The sequence below is a fragment of the Lupinus angustifolius genome, chromosome LG13, assembly GCF_001865875.1.
Source record: "Lupinus angustifolius cultivar Tanjil chromosome LG13, LupAngTanjil_v1.0, whole genome shotgun sequence".
NCBI lineage: Eukaryota > Viridiplantae > Streptophyta > Magnoliopsida > Fabales > Fabaceae > Lupinus > Lupinus angustifolius.
The window spans coordinates 8,675,948-8,701,134 of record NC_032021.1 but is presented as its reverse complement, the minus strand read 5'-3'; the positions used below and the strand labels follow the sequence as shown (position 1 = coordinate 8,701,134).

General features: G+C 32.7%; 3 protein-coding genes across 3 annotated transcripts; 2 read left to right on the top strand and 1 right to left on the bottom strand.

Moving 5' to 3' along the window:
* Positions 297 to 3,230, bottom strand: LOC109325955. The gene has a single exon (XM_019558587.1). It carries the CDS (start codon positions 2,812 to 2,814, stop codon positions 508 to 510), a length of 2,307 nt encoding a protein of 768 aa, XP_019414132.1. The 5' UTR covers positions 2,815 to 3,230; the 3' UTR covers positions 297 to 507.
* LOC109363563 (uncharacterized mitochondrial protein AtMg00810-like) lies at positions 17,049 to 17,576 on the top strand. Its single transcript, XM_019609822.1, has one exon. It carries the CDS (start codon positions 17,049 to 17,051, stop codon positions 17,574 to 17,576), a length of 528 nt encoding a protein of 175 aa, XP_019465367.1.
* Positions 22,823 to 23,451, top strand: LOC109325053 (probable inactive protein kinase DDB_G0270444). Its single transcript, XM_019557196.1, has one exon. It carries the CDS (start codon positions 22,907 to 22,909, stop codon positions 23,369 to 23,371), a length of 465 nt encoding a protein of 154 aa, XP_019412741.1. The 5' UTR covers positions 22,823 to 22,906; the 3' UTR covers positions 23,372 to 23,451.

Below are 25,187 nucleotides of genomic sequence, written 5' to 3'. Positions count from 1 at the left end.
GATAGACAAGGTTCCCATTTTTGTAATAACTAATTGTCTAATATATAAAGGTGAGAATGTTATGGTTGAATAAACCATCAAAACTACCACACTGTAGTAGATCTACAAAGTGAAACACAAGAAAAAGTAGAAGAGGACTATATTCATTGCTGAAACAAGTATCTCCATGACAAATAATATGAATTGAATTTTTTCACACACTAGCTTCTTATGGCCAATTTTATTATTCATTCCAGAAGAGCTAAAAAAATGCAGCATTTTAAGTTATAGATTAATATTACATACAAAATAACTGCTGGAAAAAATATTGATGATTAAATAGAATCAAAACTGAACATATAACACAGTCACTGACATGCTTTTTTGGTCCCTTCTAATATCCCTTGTTTCAATCCCAAGTCAATGAAAAATTTTCCACTGGAAGTAAGAGAATAAATAGAAGAGTCCTGAAAAGAATCTGATAAATTCTACAGTTACACTTCTATAGGAGTTGAAAAAAGAAGCACATTACACTATGGATGCATCACCATAAACCTCAGCTAACATGCCATCCTCACTACCAGACATGGCAAACAGTTCCCCATCCTTTTCGTCATCATTAGCGAAGTCTCTCTTTTCGAGCTTGGCATGAGCTGCAATATACACCATTTTTTGAGCTCTTTCCAATGCAACTCTCGAGTGTTTATTTGCAGAAATTTTCCTCATGAAAGACCAGTTACACTTGAATCCGCATGAGGTTGCATGCAGAAAAATAAGTCTCACTGCGATCTTTCCCAATGATTTAAACTCGCTTAAGCATGTTTCCCAGACAAGTCTACTGCTAAGAGGATTTGCAACTTTCATCTTACCGGTCACAGGGTCCCTTTGTTTCATCTGAACAGCTTGTGCATAAAGCGGGTCGAGCCCCTCTGACCTCCACTTCATTAACTCCATCAACACAATATGAGCTTCTTCTCTTGAAGCTAGCCTTGTCAATAACTTATCAACATCTTTCTCTTGTTCGTGTGTCAAGCACTTGAATGGAGGAAGGTACTTTCCACTTGTGTCTTTAATCAAGTAAAGTGGATCGAGTATAAATGCTGCTGACCATGCAGGGTGGTAATTTTTTCTAAACCTATTTTCAATTACCTTTTCCACTGCTCCTTCCATAACATTGTACTTGCCACACCACTCCTTCACTTTGGTTCTCAGCTCATCCCAAAGAGGCAAACATCGACCGATCAGTGGCCTCTCAGCCTCAATGTCCTGAACCATTCCTTTGATAAGCTTCACAAGTGAATAAACTGCTTCAAGTTCATTCCAAAACCCCTCATTCTGAACCATTCCAGCTACTTCTCTTGCCAGCGGATCCTCCATGCACGTTACCTTAAATGTATCCTCCAACATCACCATTTGGATTACTCTAGCACAGCTCAAAATGTCCTCCAGCATCGGAAACACAGATGCGAAATCCTTCAAAACATCACATTTGGTTGAAGGAACTCTAAGCAGCCCGTCATACTCCAGCTCCTGCATCCTGTATTTGAGAAAACTATTCCTCACCTGAGACTCGGTGTTTATAAAATTTGCAACCTTAAGGCAATTCTCAGTGACAACCATGAAAAGTGGTAGCTCATGGTTAAAATCCTTAATTAAACTAACAAACCCTTGAAGTTGACAAAATGTATTTACCATCCAATGGTTCTGAATCTCTAAGTTCCTCAATGCCTTCGCTTTAAACTTGTCTGCAACAATCCCTACACATCTCTGGACAACACTCCCACTAACACTAGTCACTGTTTCCCACAAAATCTCCTCAGCATACCTTGATGACACCACTCCACCGGTGAAAATGGCCTTCTGGAACACACTAGCCCCATTAGGAAGATTCACCATAAACTTAACCACATTCTCACCACCACAACACAAGCTATACCAATTCTTATTCTTCCAACCATCACTAGCAACCTGAAAAAACATTGCATCTCTTATTTTTGCTTCGGACTCAGCTTTAACTTCACTGAACCTAGCATCAAGCCTAGGACCAGATATCTCACGCCTCAAATTCGGGGTTGGCAAACCAACCTGGCTAAGAAAAGCTTGAAACTTTCTATGCTCAAGAGTGGACAAAGACACAGACCCACATGACTCATAAAACCAATCAGATAATAACTCCAAAGCAGAGTTAATCTGTTCCTTGTTCAAACAAGGACCGGGTGAAGTTTTAGGACTCTTTAGCTTCTTCACACTATCCTCAAACATAGCCAAAGCACACAAATCATCTTTCCCACCAGACAGCACCAAATTCTGCTGATTTTGGTGATGGTGCACAGAATTAGAATGCACCTGAGTGTACCCAATTTCACCAACACAGAACCTAGAAGACTCAACCATTGCCAAGGCATGATTTTGATGATAAGGGGTTATTTTTGTTGGTGAAGTGGCAGAACCGGGTGAACCCCTCTTCCGGTTCGAACTGGTGACCATTGAAATTGGAAGAGGGGAAGGAACCGAACTGGTTGGTCTCAAACCGGTACTGAAATTGGGACAAGTTCCACGCTTTAAGTGCTCAGAAGCAGTTCTAGAAGGGTTTGAAGCTGAAAACACAGAGTCACATAGCGTGCACTTGAGTTTCACTGATTTGGGTAAACCAGTTTCTGGGTTTCGAACCAAAACCGGTTCCAAATGAGCCCAATACCAAGCACCCTTTCCCTTGATCGCTTTGGTTCGAACCGTAACGAGTCCCTCGTAGCGTTTGTTAACGGCTTTAACAGCTATGTCATCAGAGGATGAAGAAGGGATAGGGTCTGTTGAGGCTGATTTTGTTGAAGCCATTGTTGTTATGGCCAAAAGGGTGTCTGAATTTGTGCCCAAAACAGAGTCTTTCGGGTCTTTGCGATGAAGGGTCAAAACTGGGTGTTGCTCTTATTGATGTTGGTATTGTGGGGTTATGGTAAGAGTGGTGTCACCATTATAGCAGTGAGTTTCATTTTGGGGCATTTAGCCACAAAAGGGTCTCATTCACCCACTGCCATAGACACTAAGGAAGTGAATCAGAGAAAGGGTGTTAGAAAAAGTGTGTAAGGTGTTTGATGAATTGTTTAGGTGAAGGATAGAAAATAATATTTGAATGTGAGTGTGTGAATGAGTGAGTGAGAGTGGTGTGTGTGCATTTAGAGAAGAGGCACTCACTCAGTTCTTACTGAATAGGGAATATGAAAATAGGAATGATGGAAGAAAAAGGTGACTCATTGAGAGAAGAGAAATGAGTCAACCAAATTTGTATTTTCTCAACCAAAAAGGTAATACTTTTTTTACTTTTTATTTCTTTTTGAGGAATTGGAACCGTTTGAGGAGTTAAAATTTTAAAAATGTTCAATTTAGACTAGTGTATTTGTTTTGGAGCAAAAAATATACTTACTTTTTAAACAAAAGTTCGCACTTAATTTATTTATTATGTTACAAGAGACACATTCAATATATGATTGTGTATTTTATATTTTTATTGACATATTAATTTGGCAGTTCAAAATCAATAAGATCAAAATAGCTTATTTAATATTAGAATTAATTTTTATACATACTAAAAATGAAAAATGCTCAAGCTAAATAAATACAAACATGTATTGTTTTTTTAATAATTAGAATAATTTTTTTTTCAACATTCTAATATTCTTATTTGAAATTAGCATGAAGGGTTTCATATAATGTGATTTTATACAAGACCATGGGAAGTGAAAACATTAATAAAATAATATTTATTACTGGGATATTGCCATCTTTATGAAATTTATTTTGTATTTACTTCTCTTTTACACGATGGGTTGATTCACAGTTTATTGCATTACAATCTCATATGGAGAAGAGAAAGATATATTAAATGTTTTCAACTTCAATAAAGTTGCCTCGTGTGTAATGATACTTGTTGGGTAAAAAAACATACATTTTACTCAGGTGATAATGCCCTATAAAAGAATCACATGAAAAAAATCTAGATCTTATTGTTAAAAACGCACATAAGATATTCATTCCTATTCCTAGTATTGAAATGTGAGTTCACACCAAGAATGTTAGAAGTTGATGAATAGATATTACATATATTTAATAGTGTTATATTTTCCGTTTTGGACCAATTAGAATATTATTTTTTATTTTAATTTTTTTTATTCATATAGTAACATCTAATTGATTCAAGATAAAAAAAAATTAGATATTTATAAGGATAAATGATCTATATTCCGAAGTTGACAGCTTAAATTCGTATTGAATCACAAAGATGGACCAATTTTTTTATGTGTGTGATGACTTTTATAAAAGGAGAGTGATTAAATGTATCGATTTTGTCATTTCATATTTTCTCTCACTTTCTTCTCACATATGAAGAGAGAGATTATTGGTGGATCTCATGTGTTTTTTATTTTTCTCATTTCTTACTCTTTTCTCAATCAAATTAGGGAGAGACTCACTTTCTCTACAACTTCTATTCCCTAAAAAAAATTTCGCTAATTTTCTATTCAACCAAATTAAGGCTTAAAGAAATTTCACGATGAAAGTAAATTATAATGTAGTTGTGGAACTACAATGAAACCTATCAAAGAAATTAATCCTACATGAAGCTAAGCAAGTTAACTTGCTGCTCGAGCAAACAAATGTTACACCAAATGCATAACAGTATCAACAAAGTTTGGTAAGATCTAAAGACAAGATAACAACACTTCCTAACTCTAATCATGTTTCTATGAAAGGGCTTGGATCAATGTAGAACAGAGGCAAATCAATGGAGTAAGGACTTGGACTTGGACTCAAATCAGTGCACCAAAGGCTTGGATTAGAGCAGAACATAAGCAATTCAATGGAGCAAGGAATTGGACTCGAACCAGTGCAAGGATGTAGATAAAGGCAATATGGATATTCGTATTCAAGATTGTCAAGACTGCAATTTTCATTGCTGTCTTGTTTAGATCAAGTGCATCCTTCTTAGCCAAAGCTATTTTATGCCTTTGGGCTCTTCCAGTTTATGCAGTCTTAGTTATCCAAGTCTTAAGTCTATTAGGCTCAAAGATTGTGAGATGATTGTGTGTAATGCTCACAATTCAGAAGCTAGTCGTTCACTCTTCTAGTTTAGGCATATTAAACGTGTGTTAAATATGTTAGTCATGTTAATTAGTTAAATTGGTTAGGTGAGTTATTAAACCTTTCTGTTTTGGCTTTAGGTGTTGTAGTTTATTTTCTGATTGTATATATATTTGGAGGTGAAACTCTTCCATTGTATTTCAAGTTATTCATTCAATTAATAATAAATATCAAAGTATATTTCTTTAAAGCTTTTGCATTTCTTTCGGGTTGTTCATACCCTTCTTTGTTTCTTGTTCATCATCAAAGGGAGTTCCTATTTCTTTGAAAACCTAATGTCAAAATTGAGGGTTTTTCTTCCCCTTTTTATACAAATATTGTATAATATAACCTTAGTATTACATGAAAATAGATTAGCTAACTTATGAGATGATCAAATGTAGATTATGAAAGACCTGACTTAATTTCCAAAGAATTTTGAACGTGATGCAACAATTCAGAAAGCCATAAATAATAACATTAAAGTGTCCTCTTTCAAAACCTTTATCTCACACTTGAGCACATCTCGTGTCAATGTTGTGCTTTCCTTGTAGGATCATTGAATAACTTCCTTTGTTTCTCCTTTGATCAATACCACACAACAAGTGTGAGAGAATACCCTCAACCACATTGGTTTGAGACATATTTCCCCAGTGCTCAGGAACCCAGAAAATTCAGTGCCTAGCATATGTTCCTGCATTTTTTTGGCATATCATCAATTCAGCATGGACTATAAATTGTCCATTTCTTGCATATCCCATGAAATCTTTCTGCAGCTAAGGGACTTTTTAACCTAATTTGGAAATTTTGGAGCATCATATATATATCACTCTTCATCAAGAGTCCCATGGAGTTTTCATACTTCATTTCTCTAGTTATTGGTTTCACTTTCATTTCCATGTGTATCTAAATCCCCTTTGTCAGGGTTGAATGTTTAACAGTATGATCTCTTTTGTTCTTAAATGGATTATTGATGCATGCTCGTTCACTTTATGAGTAATTATATTCATATATTTTCTTAATACTATATTAGGCTTGGCCATCCTAGGGTTAATGTGTTGATTATGCATAGAATTGGATAATCGGTGTTTAATTGCGTTCATTGAGATTGATGACCTGAAGATTCTTTGATATAGTAATAGATAATGAGTTATTTGTAACATTTAAATCTGTGTGCTTAATGCTATTGCCTTGATTATTTCATCACCTAAGGAATTAGGGTTCTAATTAAGGGATTAAGACTCAAATACCTAAGGAATTTGGTTTGGGTATTCTTGAAATTTGGTTTTCATAATTAAGAGTTTGAACTTATGTTTATGCATATTCACTGGAATTGAGTGGTATATTGTGAAATTTAACCCTAACATGTTCACTATTATATCTTCCAACTTTAGCATTTGAAGTGTTCAATATTTTGTCTCTACCAAAAATATTATGTTGTTTTCCTTGTTAGTTACTTTATCTGCTATTTTCTTAATGACAATTGAGCTCCCCTCCAACTAAATCATTTTCATGATAGCATTTGAATTTGTGAAGTAGTACTAGGTTCAACCATGTTTAAGGTTCTCGGCAATTAATGGAAGCAGAATCCAACTAGAAGAGAAAATCATCTCTAACAAAGCCTCAATGTTTTTTATGATACCTGGGAATCCAACGAGACCTTATACCATTGAATGTCGGTTTCAAACCTACTTTAATTATTTTAGGGGTAGACGAAACATATTGGACCAAATCTTAAGCACCTTTATATCCATCCAAATACAATATATTTTGTTTCCCTACTGATTGTTAATTACAAGTAATAAATTTTCTATTTGATGGAGTAATTACTTGAACAAGTTTTACTACTAATACACGAGCAACATGACTTGTGGTATATGTATGATGTCTTGGTCTTACGTTTTAAAATTAGTAAAAATACAAATGCAAAGTGAAGTGTGGTAATCCTCCAATCCTCTTTATTAAATCATGATTTGGTGATAATTAATGCACTAGCTACAAGCCCCTTGGAGAAGGAAGGACTAGGAACAAACAATAGTATATGATTGAAATTTTGAAATGAAAAGTCAAAGCTATATATACATGCTTTGTTTTGGTGAGGAGGGTGATGACACAATTTCACCTAAAGCATGTTGTTGTTAGACTTTACATGTACCATGAGTTGTAATGTCTCATTCACCTTTTAAAAGAAAAAATGGAGGAACAACAAATTGTAATTGATTCTTTCATGTGAACTTCTGTAAACATGGACGGTATTTTATTGTCATATTATGGTTGATATTTTGCAAATTATGCATTGATGTACTCAGAAGCAACCAATATAATTGGATGCATTTTTTTCAGTTAAGTAAATGAACGTAACCTTTTCCTTTTTGGGCACTTATTATTAATTAGTTGAGTGGAACTTAAGATAGTCAAGTGCTTATATTTATGAATCATGCCATACGATAATTCTGAATGTGAGGATTTTTTGTGTGTATATTAGAGATCCATAATTTATTTGTGTTTCACTTTGCAAAGAACACTACTAGTGTACTTTTGTTATTAAAATATTATCTAATCATGTATAATTAAATTATCAAGAAAAAGGTTTTTTGTGACTCGTGAGAAAATACACAATTTGTGTCTTAGCTAGTGAAGAGACGCATGGCCATCTTCTGAATAAGAAGCAATATCGAAAATGTTAAGATCAATCTCAAGAATTATGTATTTTTAATTCTTATCATACTACAAAAATATGTCAAAGAATACAAAAAGCAACATGCCTGTAATGCTATTTGGATACTCCTATTTTGAAGCCTCACTTCATCAAATTGATCAACCTATTCCGCGAAGGAAGGCTTTCGTTATTCACTACAATCCAAAAATAATGATCACATGAGTTAAGTATTACAACAAGAAAAAATATTTGAAGGCTTTGAAGATTGGATTATGATAGTTGTTGTGTCTGCCCCAACAATCATCTCATTGAAGACGACTACTATATACAGAATTTGACGAAGTTTGAAATAATGACTGACTATTTACTGTTCAAGTTTCTGTTTGCCCGTTGAGAGAGTATAAATTGTAATAAATATAGTGTTATTAAATTCGATTGGATCAACTTATTTAATCTAGAACAGAAATCTAACTTGATCAAGTTACTCATTTAATCGACTATGAACTAAAACCGGTATGGATCGATTCAACCTGACTATTTTGTATATAAAACCAATAATTCGGTCTATTTAACCAGTCGCACTGACTGAATCAATCATTTTTTTTAAACAACATCAAAATGATGTCCAGTGAGGAATTTTTTTATATTTTCAACTTCTTTGTGTTCATGTTTTTCATTATTTGAGTTTTGTTTGTCATTTTTAGCTTATAGTGTAACAAAATCTAAATTTTTTTATTTAAGATTTAAACTTATTAATTCGTTGTTGTTGCAATCAAATTATAAAAATTATATTATTTGTGATATTTTATTTACTTGAATTTTTTTTTGGTTGTTTAATTAATATTTGTGCAATAACAATATTTTTAAAATTAAAATATAAAATTATTAAATAATGTTATATAATATTGTAAAACTTTAATAAGTTTTTAAGGTATGTTGACTTGTCTAACTAGTAACTTATTAATTTTATTATTACTCTAATAATGACTGAATTGATGATAGATTCAAGTATAATAATAATAGTTAAGTGATATGAAATTTTATATAACTAAAAGGTGCAACAAATATTACTTATAAAAATATTATAAGGTAGGAAAAAATTGAGAATGTGCATGTACACACCCTATAATATGAAAGGCACCTTCCCTAGCTAGGTAAAAGATCTTAAACAATCAAAAAATAATAATTTGATGATATCCTTTTAAAAAGAAATATAGGAAGCAATCAAAATCTATTAATTACATATATCCTATTAAGTGCAAAATAACCCAAAAAAAATAAATCATAAATCAATAATTTGATGTTGATAACAGTTCATTATGGGTCAATATGAGCAATGGTAAAGTTTCGAAAGACTAATGCTCTTTTTGGTTGAGAAGAAATAGAGGAGAAAGGGAGGAAAGAGGTTGAAGAGAAACATCAACCTTCTCTTGTAAAGTTTGGAGCAAGAGTTATTTTGTTGGAAATGACAAAAGTATCCTTAACTTTTTGTGTATTTTCTTTTATTGTATAGATATTTGTGTAATTCAAAAACTTATATCTACATTTTGCTCCTCTTTCTTTTCTATTTATCTCATACCAAACAATATCACAATCTACTTTATTTTTCATATCTTTATTTCTCTTCCATCTCTTTCTCACCTCTCTCTTCTCTTATTTTCCACTCTTCAACCAAATAGAGGCTAAGGGAGCATGAGAGTTTGTGGTTCGCGTGTAGTCACTAGAGTGTGTTGGAGAATTTCTCCATCTATAATCCTTAAATTGAATGCGGAAATCCTTATGACCATGACTTTGTTCCCATAACCTAATGTTTATGCCCATACATAAACCCAAATGGAACAACCATGGTCCAGACCGAAGAAACCCCAAATGATTTCATGGTGAAGATGAAGAACATACCTTGATTAGCCATATGGAATCTCGAAGGTATGAGGGTGAGATGATCTTCCAGATGTTAGAGCGTCTGATGGTTTTCCTCTTTGTTCTCTTGAAGGGAATGGAAAAGCAAAGAGAGCTTATCAACCTGATGCTTGATGGAATCCTCTTTGGAATACCTTATGGTGTGTTCTCTTTATGGTGATATTCTCTCCTTATGGATAACTCCCCACACCTCACCTTTTATTCTCATCAGCCTTTTAACCAAAACCTACTGCTCTACAAATGGGGACAATAACTCATAAAAGTAACCCCGAAGCGGTTACTACTTCAGTTGCAATAATTCTGATTCAGTCCCGTCATCAAATCAGAAATTGCCCGAAGGTATCTACACTTATAATATTTCATGACACATATGCCCTTAGCCACCAAATTAATTACTGAAGATAATTTTATATTTTGGCTAATTAAATAATGGCCATAACACAATTATAGAATTATATTTGTGATCCATAAATTGTCAGAAATTCTAACAGAGTGGGCCTATAATTAGTAGACAATGATTTATTATCCTCAAGTCCGTCCCAAACTAATTAAAATGAAAAAATAGAAAAATTCAAAAATATTTAATTTTTTAACTAATATAATATATTTTGATTGGTCAGATATAATCTTAAGGATCCTTTTTGAAGACAACAACTCTTTATTCATAATTAGTAAAACAACATTATTTTCTTAATTGGTTATATTAGTTTTATGGGTTGGTTTCATTCAAATCATATCTAAACTCAAAAAACTGAATCAACTCAAAAAAAATGATTTGAATTTGAGTAATGTTATATAATCTTACGACTCAATTTATAATACAAAAAATGATATATTTTGTAACATATGTAATTTGTAAATCAATAATTAATCAATAAAGTATCATTTTGTAACATGTCATGTTTATGATTAGTAGAATGATATATTATTTTTTTCTTTAATTGGATTTGATCGAGTTACTTGGTTCTAGCAAAATATGTGAGTGTGAATTGAAATCATCTCCAATACTAGATCCTTCAGTTCTAGAATGTGAGTAAAATATGATATTTTAAAATATTTAATTCAAAAATAAATGCAAATGTAAACCATTAAAAAATTAGTGTCATATGTCATAATTTAGACTTAGTCTTGAAGAGAATTCCAACTTCTTTCAATAACAACAAAATGAAGACATGTATAATTATGCCAAATGCAACGGTTACCTTAGGTTAATCATCAATTAATCGACTTAGTTTGAAAATCTGAATTACTTCTAAAGAGTAGCTTACAAATGCAAACACTTTTACGTTCATCATTACATTTTACATGATTGAAAAAGTTATACAGTCTTTTGCGAAATTTGTGCTAGCTTTAGAGTTACTCATTTTTTACTAAACGCAAGCAAAACATATTTGAAACTCATATATAAACTTTTTGGGCTACAGAGGCTGATTAATCAACCAACATAAATTCATCCATGCGACAACTAAGGTAATCCCGTATATGTAGAATGTGTTACATGGAACCATCATTAATTATCGTTACCATAATCATTACGTTATACATATTAATTAACACACCTTTTTAAAATATTTTCAACAAGGTATAGGAAATTTTCAAACACTCAATCAATAATCTCACTTTTTCCTCTTGTCAGTATATTCATCTTTGCCTTGTCATAATTAGTAAACTTTAATTCCACGATAGCCTAACTTATCAACGGGCAAAAAAAACATAGCTTGCATATACTCAATGAAAGTTACTTAATTTCTACTGTATAAATTGTAATTTCCAAATCATGATATTTCATATTCCAACTCGACGACAATAATCTCTAGATTACTCATTGTTTTTTTAACTTTAAGTAATAATGACAAATAAGAAAGTACCTCAAACATTTTGTGTGTATATATTTGTATATCTAATTTTAGTGAAAGTAATTTATTATATAGGTAAAAAATGTTATAAATGATAAGATGATAATAATTCAAATAATAATTAATATGACAAATAAAACTAACTAAGTCCTAGATAAAATAATATTCTATCGATCTAAATATATTTAACGTGCATCTCCAAGCTGAAGCTTAGTAAGCTTTAAGATTGTTACAAATAATTCATTCAAAAAATAACAATCAAATAATTATATTGTGCTCCATAAAAATTGTTGAAAATGTGGTGTGAACTGCAAAATCTGCATATATAATCAACATAGAAATTATCGTCGATATGAAAGACAATCACAACTAATATAATTCATCATTTTGATAATAATGCGCCAACAAATGATCATCGGTGAGTAAGAAAATCATTAATATAATCACCACTAGAATAAATCAATTCAATTCATTAATTGTGGTTAGTTTGAGTTTAGATTAATTAATTTCACTGGGTGGACTAGATCTACTTACACTCTTCACATAACATAAATTGAACTCATGATATCATGCTCAAGGAACTCACTCTATCAACTCTAATCATCACATTATATTTGAGAGAGTTATAAGGTGATCAAGTAATAAGGGTGAATGACTTAGAGAGTGCAGTGATAAGGAGATTCAATGATCAATTCTTACGCATCACAAAATACTAACATACTAACATTTGTCTATAACAAAAATCACATTATGTGTGAATTTTGAGCTATTTTTTTATGATATTTAAACATATTTAGTTATGTGCCAAGGTATGATAACATTGCAAGGTAAAGAAACTTACATGCATTAACAATATATTAAAACTAAATAATATTTTTTTGTTTATAATTAAGTAGTTAAGTTATGTGGGGTATGTGAAATTAGACACTAAATGTTTCTATGCTAGTGATGAGAACTTTAATTAATACACAATTAGTGAATCATCAACCATTCATTTAAATTATTTTTATTTAAAAGTCAATGATGATTGAAAACAAATAGTGGATATTATAGTGGATAATGTATACATTTTTTCTCTCTAGAAAGTAATCTAAAATGCTTGCCATCATTCTCATTTGTAGTGATCGTAGTAGTTAAATTGATTTGGCCATACATCCTTTAATAGTTATTAAAGTTGTCAATGACTGAACCTGATCAGGATGAAGCTTCCATGCAACTTAATCGAGCCAAAGTAAAAATTGACCAGGTCAAACTCAAGATTCACCGAACAACAACACCATATGACCGAGGGAAAATTAACCTTGATCGAGGAATTATGGCTTGTGACCGAAGGAATGAGAGACCCATGCCAAACAGTGCATCATCATTGACGCATCAGCCTGAGGCACTGCACAACACTCTGACCGTAGCACACAGGCCTTGGCGCATAGATTCTGACCGAGGCGCCAAGGGCCTGATGCATCAAGCCTGGCCAAATTCTCCTGGTCTGGGCGCATGAACTTTGACCGAGGTTGCCTAGGTATGGCGCATGTAATCTGACCGAGGCTGCCTAGGCATGGCACATCCAACCTGGGTGCACCAGTTCTAGCATGGGCGCACCAGTCCTGACCGACGGGCTCTTAGCCATGGCGCATCAGTTTCTTATGACATGAGCATTTTTTGTTTTTAAGTATTTCTTATGAGCTTTTCTTATTCATTTTGCTTCTAGATGCTTCTTAGAAGAAGTTTGTTATAGGTTGTTAGGAGCCATTTTGGCTTGTAGAGTAGTTGGGGGTTTGTTACTTGTTTCTCAAGTAACTAACCACCCCCTTTTTCCTTTGTATATATAGAAGTGCTTAGTCACTTTGTCAATCAATTAAAATGATAATCATGAGGTCATTTAGTCAAAACATCAATATGGTATCAGAGCCTTCAATTTAAAGGTTCTGATCACCACCTATACAATCTGGCCAAAAGCAATCACAAAGCCAAGATTCTGTCCAAAAGCAATCACAACCTATACAATCTTCTTCCTCTTCTATCAATCAAATAACATAGCGGATTCACCAATCAACGAGCAAGAAAGGGAGTCCCAACCAGTTTACAACAACAATGACCTAAAGAATCCATTCTATCTTCACCCTGGAGACAACCTAGGGGCCATGTTAGTAACAACACCCTTAGATGGCTCTAACTACCAATCGTGGTGCAGAGCTATAAGGAGGGCCTTGCTCTCGAAGAACAAGTACAAATTTGTGGATGGCACAATACTTGCACCAAGAAAATCTGACCTAGAATATGACACATGGGAACGTTGTAACACCATGATCATATCCTGGATTACTAGGTGCCTCACACCAGAAATATCAGAGAGCATTGTCTACACTAAGAACGCTCAAGACCTTTGGCAAGACTTGCAGGAAAGGTTCTCAAAAGGGGACTACTTTCGAATGTCTGGTCTTCTTCAGGATTTGCATTCCATCAAGCAGGGTGACAGAACAATTTCCAAGTACTTCACTGACATGAAGAAAAATGGGAAGAAATTGAAGCCTTAAGACCCCTACCATATTGTGTATGTGAGTCCAAATGCAAATGTTTGGTTCTTGACAAGATGAAAGCATACCGAGAAAATGAATACATAATATGCTTCCTAAAGGGATTCAATGATGAACTCAGCACAACAAGATCACAGATTTTCCTAATGGAGCCCCTTCCTAGCATCAACAAGGTATTCTCACTAGTCACACAACAAGATAGGCAGCAAGATTCAAGCACAATTAACTCCAAGACTCTGTTCAACAACTCAAATTCAAGAAATCAAAGCACCACTCGTGATATTGCACAATCTTGGAGATCAAGAAACTCAACACCCAGGGGATGCATCACCCAAGGCAGAGGCAGAGGATCAGGAAGGTTCACAAAGGCAAGTAACACAATGGTTTGCACTCATTGTGGTAAGGAGAGGCACACAATGGAGACATGCTACTTCAAGCATGACTTTCCACCTAATTGGCAACAAGACTCCTCAAGACAGCCAAATAATGTTGTAAACAATACTATCAGTGAAGACCCATCACAACAAAGTTGCAACAACCAAGGTCTTGAAACACAAGCCAAAGGAACAAAGAATTACAAATTTGGGGCAAAACAATATGCACAATTGGCCTCTCTGCTGAAAGATTATATTGAAATAAATGAAGGAAGCAACCACAACATCAACCAATTAAGCATCACGCCAACCCCTGAACACCTTGACAATAAGCCACAAGATGACCAAGAAATATTAGGTAACATCTCTCCTTGGGTCTTGGACACTGGTGCAATAGATCATGTGTGTCCAAATTTGAGTGAGTTTACCACTTACCACTCAATCAGACCCATCATCATTGGTCTGCCAAATGGGTCAACTACCTTGACAAAGGTTGCAGGAACAGTTATAATCTCTACTCAGTAATGTTGCATGATGTACTATATATGCTAGACTTCAAGTATAATTTGATTTCTATCCACAAACTAACCAAGTCTATGAATTACAAGCTAATTTTTATGCTTTGAAATGTTGTATCCATGATATGACAACATTGAGGACGATTGGACTTGCTGAGATGAAAAATAGCTTATACATGATCAAAGGGAACTTAGGGCAAGAAATAAAGGTTGTGTCAATATAGCATACATTGATCCTTGTTTTGATTTGTGATACTTTAGGCTAGGGCACCCTTCTAGTGACATTTTGAACTCTATTTGTAAAAGATACTCTTATATCAAGCATGATCCTACTATTGTTTGTGAGCATTGTCATTTTGGTAAACAAAGTAGGCTCCCTTTCCCTAGTAAGAACAATAGGACTAGTCATATATTTGACCTTGTCCAGATGGACATATGGGGACCTATTGGGAATACATCCCTGCATGGCCACATATACTTCTTGAATGTCATAGATGATCACTCTAGGCACACTTGGATCTTCCTCATGAGGGCTAAATGGGAAGCTAGAGGTCTTATGGAAGACTTTGTTAAACTAGTTAAGACCTAATTTGGCAAGATAATCAAAGCCATAAGGAGTGGCAATAAAGTTGAGTTCCATATCCCTGCCTTCTTCAATGAGTTTGGTATAATACACTAAACCTCTTATGTAGAAACTCCTCAACAAAACTCAATTATTGAGAAAAAACATAGGCATATTCTCAATGTCACTAGGACTATCCTCTTCCACTCTGGCCTACCCAAGATTTTAGGTGTTATGTTGTCCAACATGCCACCTACCTTATAAATAGAATGCCTAGTCCATCCCTACAACACAAGACCCCCTATGAACCCTTGCATGACAAGCCACCCAACCTTCTAGAAATAAAAGTCTTTGGGTGTCTATGCTTTGCTTCCACCCTTACTTAGCAAAGGATCAAGCTTGACCCTAGGGCCAGAAGGTGCATTTTTCTTGGCCATAAATCTGGAACAAAGGGCTTTGTGCTATATGATCTAAGAAATAGAGAGATATTCCAGTCCATAAATGTTGTATTCCATGAGCACCTCTTCCCATACAAAGGATTAAACCATAACGATCAACCTGATGACCAAACCAGTAGTGATTACCCTGATCAGGATGACCTAGAGCTCACCTTCTTGGACACTACCTACCAAAGCCATGAGCAAGAGAGCAACCAAGCCAATGAGACAGAGACACGACATCCTCACATTAATGATTCCAATCTCTAGGATACAAGGAGATCCACTAGAACCAGATTCCCACCTACTTACTTAAGGGATTACCATTGCATTAGCCAACATAAGTCTGAACCTGAGAAGAATATCTACCATCCCATTTCATTTGTTCTGTCCTACACCTCTATCTCACCTAGCCCTCTCGAACATACCTTAGCTATCCCCACAAACATAGAGCCTAAAACCTACAATCAAGTAGTGAAGTCTGATAATTGGATCAAAGTTATGCAAGCTGGACTCATTGCTCTTGAGGCAAATAGAACATGGAGTATTGTGGACCTCCCTCCAGATAAATATCCTATTGGCTGCAAGTGGGTCTATAAGATCAAATACAATTCCAATGGATCCATTGAAAGGTACAACATAAGTTTGAAACCTTTGCCCCTGTTGTTAAGCTAACAACAATTAGACTCTTACTTGCCGTTGCCTCCTACAAAAACTGGATTGTGCATCAACTTCACATAAACAATGCCTTCTTACATGGAGAAAATTAAGTGAAGAGGTCTACATGACCATACCCCAGGGTGTAGCCATACACGACCCAAATAAGGCCTGCAAGCTACAAAAGTCCCTATACGGATTGAAACAAGCATGAAGGCAATGGTACCAAAAGCTATCTGAGTCCCTTCAAACCATAGCGTATACTCAATCCCACCATGACCACTCCTTGTTCACCAAAACCAAAGGATCAGAATTCACTGCCTTATTAGTCTATGTAGATGACCTTATTCTAGTTGTGAATAATGAAGTTGAAATTAGCCATGTGAGAAACTTAGAAATTGCAAGATCAAAGAAGGGTATCACCATTTGCCAAAGGAAATATGCCCTTGACATACTTGCTGACACAGTTCATCAATTGTAAGCCTATACCCACCTCTATTGTCAAAACAACCAAGATTCACCAGAACGATTCCCCTGCCTATATTGACCCTATTATCTATAGAAGATTAGTAGGGAGGTTCTTTTACCTGACCAACACTAGACCTGACATTAGCTTTGTTGTTCAACAACTAAGCCAATTTATGGCTTGCCCCACTGATATGCATCACAAAGCTCTATGCAGGGTGCTAAGATACATCAAGGGTAACTCTGGTCAAGGCCTTGTCTACCCTACTACATCTCCTATGCAGCTCAAAGTCTTCAGTGACTCTAACTGGGCAGCATGTTTTGATTCTAGGAAGTCTATAAGTGGGTGTTGTGCTTTCTTGGGTGATTCTCTTGTTTCTTGGAAATCAAAGAAGCAAAATAATGTGGCAAGATTCTCTTCAGAGGCTGAATATCATGCATTAGCCTCTACTGCTTGTGAAATTCAGTGGTTAACATATTTACTTGTGGGGGTATTAAAGTGACAGAACCTGATGAGGATGAAGCTTGCCAAAGTAAAAATTGATCGAGTCAAACTCAAGATTCACGGAACAACATCACCACATGACCGAGGGAAAATTAACCTTGACCGAGGAATTATGGCTCGTGACCGAAGGAATGAGAGACCCATGCAAAACAGTGCATCGACATCGACGCATCAGCCTGAGGCACTGCAAAACACTCTCACCGTAGCACACAGGCCTTGGCGCATAGATTCTGACCGAGGCGCCAAGGGCCTGATGCATCAAGCCTGACCGAATTCTCCTGGTCTGGGCACATGAACTTTGACCAAGGCTGCCGAGGTATGGCACATGTAATCTGATCGAGGTTGCCTAAGCGTGGCACATCCAACCTGGGCACACGAGTTCTAGCCTGGGCGCACCAGTCTTAACCGATGGGCTCTTGGCCATGGCGCATCAGTTTCTTATGGCTTGAGCATTTTTTTGTTTTTAAGCAATTCTTATGAGTCTTTCTTATTCCTTTTGCTAGATGCTTCTTAGAAGAAGTTTGTTATAGGTTGTTAGGAGCCATTTTGGCTTATAGAGTAGTTGGGGGTTAGTTGTTTGTTTCTCAAGTAACTAACCACCCCCTTTTTCCTTTGTATATATAAAAGTGCTTAATCACTTTTTCAATCAATAAAAATAATAATCACGAGGTCATTTAGTCAAAACAACAATAATAGTATTAAACAATTTCCATTAACAATGAATAAAAGTGAATGAAAAATAGCATTTATTAAAACCACAAATTTCGAATTTGGAGTCATCTTTAATTTAATCATGTATAACGAGAGATGACCCATAATAAAGGTCATAACTATAATTCTATCAATGAACATCCATTTATTTCTAGCAATTTATGGACACCAAAAAATTATTGCTAATACCCAAGAGGATAGATCAATCATCAATGTAAATATTTTCAAATAAAAATGAATGTACTGTCAGTTAAAAAAATTTATACATTATTTGTGTATTATTCATTACTCATTTTTTATTATCATTGATTTTTAAAAAAATAATATAAATAAATAATAGATAATATACTGATTGTTAATAAATATTTATACTAATAAAACATAGATATACACACTTCAAAATAACCAGACAGATGGATCTATGACCGTAAATTTTGTAAATAACCACTGTGTATATTGATTTAAAGAATGTTTATATATATATAAATAAGGGAATGAAATATTTCTGGTATAAGGAGATAAGTTATCTCCTCCTGCCAATGAAATCATAACATGTGTCATAATTTATCATTTTCTATAAACATATTTTTAAAAACAAACAAAATAACACATATATCACATTTTTACTGGCTAGAGAGATAAGTTATTTTAGGAGATCATTATACAATTGATATTAGAAAGGCCAATAAGTCAGTAACCATAGAAAAATATATAATTACTTCATGATGATTGACAAGCAAATTGAAGCTGGAATCAACGGTACGTAGGGTACATATACCTCAGCAAAAAGAATCAAGAAAACAACAAAAGAGAGAGACAATGCTTTGATCACTCACTCAAATGCTTCTGTTACTACTTTAATCTTTTCAAATAATGAATTGTTATTTATTGACATTTTTGTTGTTGTTGCTGGAATTTTCAAGTTTTAAAATACCAATCTCTTTATCCTACAAAAGGGGATTGAAATTGTAATTGGCGGGAAACTTTTTATGTAGTACAAGTAGATCTCAAAATCAAGATGCTTGTGAATCACCTTTTAATCATGCACGATGGAGTCTAATTTTAAAAACTAACTAAAAGAGGAAGTTTTTTTGTTTAATATTACAAATGGTATCCGCCCATCTTGTGATAAAAAGCTAATTCATTTCGGGTTGTGTAATTATCTCTCAACAAGTATTACTATCAGAAATCAAACTCTTAATTTTTTGTCTTTACAAAATAATATGGCAGTATTTTATGTTACTAGACCAACTTTTTTGTTGGTAACTATAAGAGAAAGTTGATTAACTAATTTATATATAAATGTAGAATAAGTTGTGTTTTTTGGTAATCAACTTTGAGGCTTGAACATTATTAAATAATTACTTGAACATTATGAAATAATTACATTCTACATCCCTTATTTTTACGAGAAAAATATATATGTATTAATAATGTAAATGTTTTTTATATTATTATTACATTATCTATAAAAAGTTAATACAAATAAATTATAGATAATATAATATTTCTATATAAATCGACAATACATAAACATTACACTTTATTTTCACTCATCCCTTATATGCCGACTGTGATTCTATTATGGTAGTAATTAGACCAAGAAAAAGAAAATGGGAAGTTCAATCCAAAATCTTCTTTAATCATAATATTTATACGACATCCAATCTTATGGAATACGTCTCCTTCTGTTTATTAAAATATATAAGCACTATACACAATCGTGTATCATTGAGGCATTGGAAACTATTTTTTAATGGACCAATGGAAACTAATATAACATATACAAAGGGTTTTAATCAAATCTTCATAGCAATGGATCAATTGGTCCATTTCATAAGACTTTTGACAATTGATAGATGATGTTCTTAACAAAATTTTCTCAAGCCTTGGTGAATAACTAGCCCCACCAAAATTCAGTTTTGTGAGGAGGAAAAGTTCCTATAATTATCAAGAATAAAGCTAAATCAATAGTGACATTTTTTATATTAAGATGTAAGAGCTAAAGAAAAGTTTGACACTTCTCACAAATATATAGACACTTATAAATTATAAGTCAGCAATTTAAATTCTAATAATCTAATGGTTAAGAATTATGTTGAATGTTATTAGAGAAAATGGATCTATTCAAAGAAAGAAATGAACCCTATTTATAATAGAATTCATACATAAAAGCATGTTTGTTCAATGACGAAACTGATAAAAAAAATACATTACACATTCAAAAAAATATGTATACAATAATAGTGTAAAAAAATTTACACTATCACTATATCATTTAACGTCCATTTTCAATAATTATTGATTCTTTAAGAAAAAGTAATCTAAATAAAGGGTGAATAATGCATTGACTATAATAACATAGATATTAGACCTCTTACACATTTGCTCACAGCAAACACTTACTTTCATGGGTTAGCCACTGTAATTTTTCTTTTGTAGACTATGATCAACATCACTCTTATTCCTTGCATCTATCTTTTGAAGGGGAATGTTATCTATCCTTTATCTGAGAAGTCCACCAAATAGTAATGATATTAGGCACATGACCTCATCACATTGGGCTTGGAGTTACACATTGGGCTTTGGTGACAAGATTTTTGGTTTGGAATTTGGATAGCTAAGGAACTTTTTAGACTTTAACGATGATATTCCCTCATAAGTCATAACTACTTTTTAAAAAAATGAACTCAAATCTTAATCAGATTATTTAAGTATTTAACATTATTATGCAAGTGTTATACTAACATATTTGTCTGTTTCCACATAATTTACTATTTCTATCATAACTTTAAACACATTTCTAGACAAAAGTGTGACCACATAATCTCTTTGAATGCATAGTTCATAGTTGTTTTCATATAAAAAAATTAGTTTAAATACTTCTTTTGGGAAAAATGAAACATTGTTGTAGACAAAAATTGACAAGTAACGTATTAGGTTAAGCCCTTCGAAACATTACATAACTTTTATTATATTAGAAAAATATCGAAATTGAAATGTGTGAAAAATTGTTGACTAACTATGTGTACCCAAAAAACTGTTGACTAGCTCTTGTATTGTGCACAATTTATATAAATGATTCTACCAAAGTCTAATAGCAAATTATTTTAATGGAGCCATTTAAATCAAAAGAACCATTTTATATTTGGGAAAACTATAAACTCCAGAGTTAACAAGTGTGAAAGCAATGAAAAGAACAATTTGACTAATCAGATCTAATGCAATTGAAAGTCAACCAAGGTGAATAAACAATCATCTTTGGTAGTTGTGCTTCAATCATCAATATTAAAATAGAAACCGATTTTAGAATAAAAATGTTATATGATTTTAAAGAATAATTTCATCTAGATCATTTGGTAAGGGTATTTGTCTCTATATACTAAAAAGTAAAATTAAGAGTTCCATTATTATCTTTAGTAGTTAGTACTTAACTTAATTCTGTTTAGATATTTTCTTTCCATTGTTTCAGTCACACTCAAAGAAATAATTATTATCAGTGGATGAACAATGATCACCAATGAGAGACAAGTTCTGAATATAAATGATTTAACATTTTCAAGCTAACAAAACAACAATTTTCTAACACATGGTTGCAGAATTAGGTCCATGGTCATTTTCAGTGAGTCCTAGTCACAAATCTTTCAAGGATCTTCAATTTACACCAGAAATCCCAATCCACCAATTGTTTTCTTAATCAAACTGAGCATGATTATAAAAGAAGAGTTTAATATTTATGTGTATATTCACAATTCATTTGTATTATTTTTATCTAACAGTCAATAACGGTTGAAAATGAATGATAAATGATATAATTATAGTCTAAAAAACTCTTAAATTATCGATTTTTTCTCAAAATTTAGAAAAAAGGGGTAGAAAATTATAGTTGATATGAAAACCGTGGAAAAAGTTTTGGTTGGTGATGTCAAGTTATGACATATAGGGTTATGCTTGTTGTGTGAATGTGAGTGGCTAAGAAAGTTTTATGTGAGGTTCTTTACATTGTATGTACAAAAGACTTTCTGATTAATAATTGAAATATAAAAGCCCCACATACAGTTGGAAGAAATTTCTCACATAAATTAATACATCAACTATTATACCAAAAGTTATATTGTATTGTTTTTTAATCAAGTTAGACTAAAGTTATATTATATACAAAACTTCTCACATGCATTAACACAAATCAATTATTATACCAGACTTATATTGTATTGTTATATTCTGATAGCTTTCACACCACACCTCACCAGAATTTCTTCAGTTTTGCTAAAAATGGTGCTTTCCACGTTTGCATCTACTATGAATACCAACAATATGGTGTTTTAGATCATGTCTCATATATTATTTCGGACAATAATAATTAAACAACAATAATAATAAATATTTAATTTTTTTTATTGATATGACATTTTTCTTAGTCCAAGACAATATATGAAACATGATGTGCCATAACAGATTTGTGGTCCTATCATAAGATGGCTTTAAATAGGCATTAGAAGTCACCAAAATGCATATACAGTAGCTCTTAGGTTTTTACTTCTTATTCATCCTACCTTAGTTCCTCTAGCTCTTTGATTTCTATTGTCTTTGTCTTATTTGTTCACATTAACAACAATGTTGGATTCTATATTAGAGTTCATCACTCAAGCAGCTTCTAGTTCTGCATTCATTTTCTGCTTCTGCAATTTGATCATTATCATTATTCTAGTAGACTTGAAGCCTAGCCTTTCTATTCATCAACAAAGTGAAATCCCTTTGTCCATTTATACAAATATAAAACAAGAAACAAACTCTAAGATTCTAGTTGAAAAGGATGTAGGATCATCACCACAAGAAGCAAAAATATCACATGTAAAGGAAAGAGAAGAAGCAGAAGTATATGAAGAAGCAAAAGCATCAGCAATGAACAAGATTGAAGTTAAAGACAATGATGATTTGAGCAATGAAGAAGAAAAAAAGGAAGAAGTTGAAGATGGAAATGAAGAGGAAGAGGATGATGAACTGAAGAGAAGAGTAGAAGAGTTTATTGAGAAAGTTAATAGAGGATGGAAACAAGAATTGTTAAGCACACCAGTATAGGACATAATAATAAGAAACTTTAGGCTAAAAATTTGGGTTATTAACCACAAAGTTGAAATATGAGACTTATGTTAAATTTTGTTATGTTGTATCATTCAAGAAAATATCATAGAATTAGTTTTTTTTACTTGTTCATATATGCATGCAGAATTTCTATGGTTCTTATTAGAAATACATATTTCTTAATTATTTGTTTTGGAGGTAACTTTTCCAACATTTGAACATGATGCTTTGGTAAATTACACCAGAAAATGAAGAGAACTTCATTGGTGAGTTCTCCTGAGAAAGATAAGATAAGATTTTTGGCTTTTCATTGTTGAACTTTATTCTTGATCACATCACAAAGTTCACATGGATAAGGAGAAAAAGTGAAGTATATAAAGAGCATCCTTGGAAGCAGCAAATGCAGGATTCGTTTCATCTTTTTTTCTTTTACTTTAAAGAAATAGTTTGTGGGAATTTCTTTATTCCAAAACATTCCTTTTCTTTTTCCACATATTGGATGCACTAGTAGCAAAGAAGTGGACCTTTATTTTTCTTTTGGGAAGGGAATTTGGTTGAAATGTAACATAAAAGTTGTGAAGTGTAAGGCATCCAAAAGCGAGCCAAGTTGATTGATTGTACAGTAATAGTTTCAAATACAAGTTTATAGAATATTGAAACCTTTGACGTTTTAGATAATTGTGAGCGTATGTTGTTGATGTGGCCATAATTGTGGTCACGATACAGTTTCAATGACTTCTAAAACCTTGATATCCAGTATCTATAGTAGTTACGGATACAAGTTCGAAACCTTAAAAGTAATTATTACAATCATGTGATTATCTTATTTAGCTTATATAATATGTATAAAATTATATTCTGCATACCACATGTCAGATTTTTCATAAAGGAAATCTTGTAATAATAATGTAAAAATTGATAAATCACATTCTCACCATGCAACTTTTATCAAATTAAATGAAAATAGATTATAAAGTGTGATCCTAATCACATTTTATAATTTATATAGAACATTATCGTTTCTTTCATAAATGTGAATGTAATTATAAGTGATTATTAATATTGTTACTTTTTATAAATTACCCTTCATTAATATGCTTGTTTATTTTCTCTATCTACTCAATTAATTCATGATTTCCACCTTACAACTAATTAATAGGAGAGTATTTTGTAACTTATTAATATTATATTGGTCATTAAGTACTGGTATGATAATATTACAATTTAATTGATAGTTTAGTATAATTAAACCGCATACCAATAAAACAAGTTATCTATATAAAATGCATTTATTTACATCATTTTTAAAACAAAAATGTGTTATTTGGTGTTATACATGTTTTATAAGTAGAAACAAATGTAGTAGTTGTGTGTTTGTTCATTCACAATCTTTTGATAAAAATTAATTTACTTTCATAAAATTCTATAATTTTAAACAAAAATTGGTAAGCATGATCATACGGTTTAAAATAAAATCGAATGATACAATTGATTTAAACCATTTTTAATCGATATGATTGGATAAAAGATATAACTATTGTGATGATATGAGGACTTGTTCACCAATTTTCTTGTTAGTAATTTATTCATTTTCACAACATTCAATCTCTTTAAATATCATTTATATCATAAAAAATATTTATAAACTACAAATGAATTTATATATATCAGTACAATTGTGTGTGTATATATATAACAATATTTATAAACTACAAATGACTTTTTTAATATAAAACATAATTACTAGAAAATAAAATAAAGTTTATTATAACATAAAAATATTTTAAATACACGGGCTATTCAATAAACATGA

What these genes read in the sequence shown, in the direction of transcription:
- LOC109363563 (XM_019609822.1), top strand. Translation starts at nt 17,049, where the DNA reads ATGCCCTTGACATACTTGCTGACACAGTTCATCAATTGTAAGCCTATA.
- LOC109325053 (XM_019557196.1), top strand. Translation starts at nt 22,907, where the DNA reads ATGTTGGATTCTATATTAGAGTTCATCACTCAAGCAGCTTCTAGTTCT.
- LOC109325955 (XM_019558587.1), bottom strand. Translation starts at nt 2,814, where the DNA reads ATGGCTTCAACAAAATCAGCCTCAACAGACCCTATCCCTTCTTCATCC.